Below are 3,552 nucleotides of genomic sequence, written 5' to 3' on the forward strand. Positions count from 1 at the left end.
AACTGCTTAACCTAAGGAATAGGGTTGTTGATAACGGTAATTCAACAGATGCTTACAGACTGGATTATCGGATGACACTGGAGAAAAAAAAAAAAAAAAAACAAAACATCCACAACACAGCACAAGTCAAAACTGTGGCGTCCAAGTTTTGAGGACGCAAAACGGAGGGCAATTTCGTCATTTGACCTGGCAACCAAAGAAAGAAATGAAGGATTTCATTACACACCGCGACCATAGCCGAGGTCCATTCTTCTGCTCTTCTTCCACCATGTGAACCCCTGAAAGCCATCTCTTCCTCTCTGATCCCTGTCTCCAACTCCACACACCCCATAATTTGTTCTTTATTTTTATTTTGTTATTTTGAATTTTTATTCCAATTATTCTCAAAGGTTTGAACTTTTCCCTTTATTTTTTTATTTTTCTTCAAGGTCCAATTCCAAAAACGATACGCCAACAAACCCACTATAATCTCCCCATCCCATCATTATTCCTTCGTTTCCACTTCATCACCGGACCAAGAACCGAAAGCCCTCTCCCAACCGCTAAAACCCTTCCATTTGCTCACCATTTTTTCACATCAAAGGTTCCATCTTTTCTGGGTGTTTTAATGCGATGGTGGAGCACCAGCAGCAGCAGAAGATCAAGAGAGCCCCAAGAGCCAACGGCTTCTATGTCAGGATGAAGCTCCTGCCCACCACCAAAAATGGCGGAAGATTAGTCCCCCGATTGGAAAAAAAGAGCTTCTTTTACAGATATTGTAAATGGGTCCTGTGGCTCTCTCTCTCCCTCTACTTCTTCGGCTCCTTCCTCATCAGCAATCACAACGAACAACAAAACAAACCCACCACCTCCCTCTCCACAACCCATTTCTCCACCTTCGCGTCCCGCGCTCTCTTCGAATCCACGGCCATTAACAACACAACACAACAAGGTCCGAGTAACAAAACCCATGATTTAATTTTTCCAATTTTTTTATAAATTTGACTAATTTTTAGTTTCTGATGTGTTCGTGCTATTATTTCAGGGGCATTGTTCGACGGAATGAAGATTTACGTTTACGATTTGCCACCGAAATACAACACGGATTGGCTCAAAAACGAGCGGTGCAGCACCCACCTGTTCGCCTCCGAGGTCGCCATTCACCGGGCCCTGCTCACCAGCGACGCGTTGACCGTTGACCCCTACGAAGCCGACTTCTTCTTCGTCCCCGTCTACGTGTCCTGCAACTTCAGCACCATCAATGGCTTCCCGGCGATAGGCCACGCCCGCTCCCTCATTGCCTCCGCCATTGACTACGTCCGGGTGGAATACCCGTTCTGGGATCGGTCCCACGGCGCCGATCACGTCTTCGTCGCCGCCCACGACTTCGGCTCCTGCTTCCACACCATGGTAATTAATTTCGGAGCCTCCCAAAAAATAAAAAGGAGAATTCAAAAAACGTTTTTGTTTTTGTTTTCTTCTGGTTTCTGGATTTTTTATAACGTTGTCTGGCTTCGCGTTTTCTCAGGAGGACGTGGCGATTTCGGATGGGATACCGGGATTTTTGAAGAACTCGATCTTGTTGCAGACGTTTGGCGTGAAGCATCACCACCCGTGTCAAGAGGTAGAGAACGTGGTCATTCCGCCGTACGTCTCGCCGGAAAAAGTACGGGCGACGCTGGAGAAGTCTCCGATCACCGGCCGGAGGGACATCTTCGCCTTTTTCCGGGGGAAGATGGAGGTCCACCCCAAGAACATCAGCGGCCGATTCTACAGCAAGTAATAATTGTTTAATAATTACAAAAGTAAATCGACTAATCAGAGCATTAATCATTAGTTTTTCTCAAAAATTTACTGATTTGCCCTTGGTTTTGTTTAAGGCGGGTGAGGACGGAGCTGTGGCGGAAGTATAACGGCGACCGGCGGTTTTACCTGCAGAGGCACCGGTTTGCCGGTTACCAATCAGAGATCGCGCGGTCGAAGTTTTGTCTGTGTCCTCTGGGGTGGGCCCCGTGGAGTCCGAGGCTGGTTGAATCAGTCGCTTTGGGCTGCGTGCCGGTGATCATAGCCGACGGGATTCGGTTGCCGTTCGACGACGTCGTTCCGTGGGCGGACATATCGGTGAACGTCGCGGAGAAGGACGTTGGGAAGCTGGCGGAAATACTCGAACATGTGGCGGCGACCAACTTGACTTCCATTCAAAAATACCTGCGGGACCCGCGTGTTCGGGGGGCCCTACTGTTCAGTGACCGGGTTCATGAAGGCGACGCCACGTGGAACGTTCTTTCTGCTTTGACTGCCAAGCTGGCCAGGTCCCACAGGAGGTCGAGGGTTTCGAGCCAATGACACAACGACGCGTGGACTATTGGAATTTAGAGGAGGAGAAATAGTCTGCCGAAGGATGCGCTCGGCATGTTTTGTAGTGGAGAACAGAGAGAAATATTTTTTTAACTGGCGAGGTGGGACCCACGAATCTTACAGGCGAGGTGGTGGTGGTGGAGGAGGAGTTAGAGGATAATTAAGTTTTTTAAATATTACAAGAAACAATACTGTATAAAGTCCAATTTTTAAATAGTGAAATGTACATAAAACACCAATTTTTTAAAATTCTTTTTATTTTTAGTGGTCTAATCTTATGATATTTATGGTAGATTGCAAACATAGGGATGATCCAATCATAATTAAGATAACATATTGCGTGTTATTATTATTTTTTCATTATGTAGTTAATTATACGAATTAAATTAAGCCTCAATAATAGGCTCGGAAACCCAACATCCCCTTCCATAGGGGCAAAAAAAAAAAAAAAAAAAAAAAAAGAAAGAACAGTTGGATGCAGATGGGCTTATACAGTCAAACTAAAGTATCAATTGAACGGTACAAAGTCGGGTTAATAATGAAATTACACACAAAATATGAAATTGATTACCAGGAAACATTTGCTTCAGTTGCTAAAATTAATGCTATTAGAGTTCTTATATCTCATGCTGCAAATTTGGATTGATCGCTCTATTAAATTGATGTGAATAATGCATTCTTGCATGGAGACCTGATAGAAGAAGTTTATATGGATCTCACCAGGATGTAATATGCCTTCTAAGAATCAAGTGTGCAAACTAAACCAGTCCTCTTTTAAGGCCTGAAATAATCTCCTCGAGCATCGTTTGGCAAATTCACGAAGTTAAGGAAGGCGTTTTGGTATAGACAAAGCAATTTTGACTATACATTATTCTTGAATTGTAAGAAAGGTAAAATCACTGCATTGGTTGTTTATGTAAATGACATGATGATGACAATGGATGATCCTCAAGAAAGAGCTTTACTACAAACATACTTGTCCCAAGTGTTTGAGATGAAAGCCCTTGGTCCCCTAAAGTATTTCTTGGGGATCAAAGTGTTCAGATCACCGAAAGTATTTTCCTATCTCAACGAAAATACGTGATGGAAATGCTAATTAAGATTGGAATGCTTGCTTGGAACTTGCTGATACACTTTTAGAGATGAATCACAAGTTGTGTGAGCAAGAAGATCAAACAACCACCAACAAGGAATGGTACCACCGCCTTGTTGGAA

General features: G+C 44.0%; 1 protein-coding gene across 1 annotated transcript; it reads left to right on the forward strand.

The window, feature by feature from the left end:
* The first annotated feature begins 205 nt into the window (after window positions 1-205).
* LOC137716331 (putative glucuronoxylan glucuronosyltransferase IRX7) lies at window positions 206-2,586 on the forward strand. The gene is made up of 4 exons (XM_068455770.2): window positions 206-931; window positions 1,025-1,389; window positions 1,508-1,758; window positions 1,860-2,586. The coding sequence occupies exons 1-4, from the start codon at window positions 613-615 to the stop codon at window positions 2,323-2,325; spliced, it is 1,401 nt and encodes a 466-aa protein (XP_068311871.1). The 5' UTR covers window positions 206-612; the 3' UTR covers window positions 2,326-2,586.
* The last annotated feature ends 966 nt before the right edge of the window (window positions 2,587-3,552 follow it).

The sequence above is a fragment of the Pyrus communis genome, chromosome 3 (assembly GCF_041283825.1).
Source record: "Pyrus communis isolate YQ-2024b chromosome 3, ASM4128382v1, whole genome shotgun sequence".
Classification (NCBI taxonomy): Eukaryota; Viridiplantae; Streptophyta; class Magnoliopsida; order Rosales; family Rosaceae; genus Pyrus; species Pyrus communis.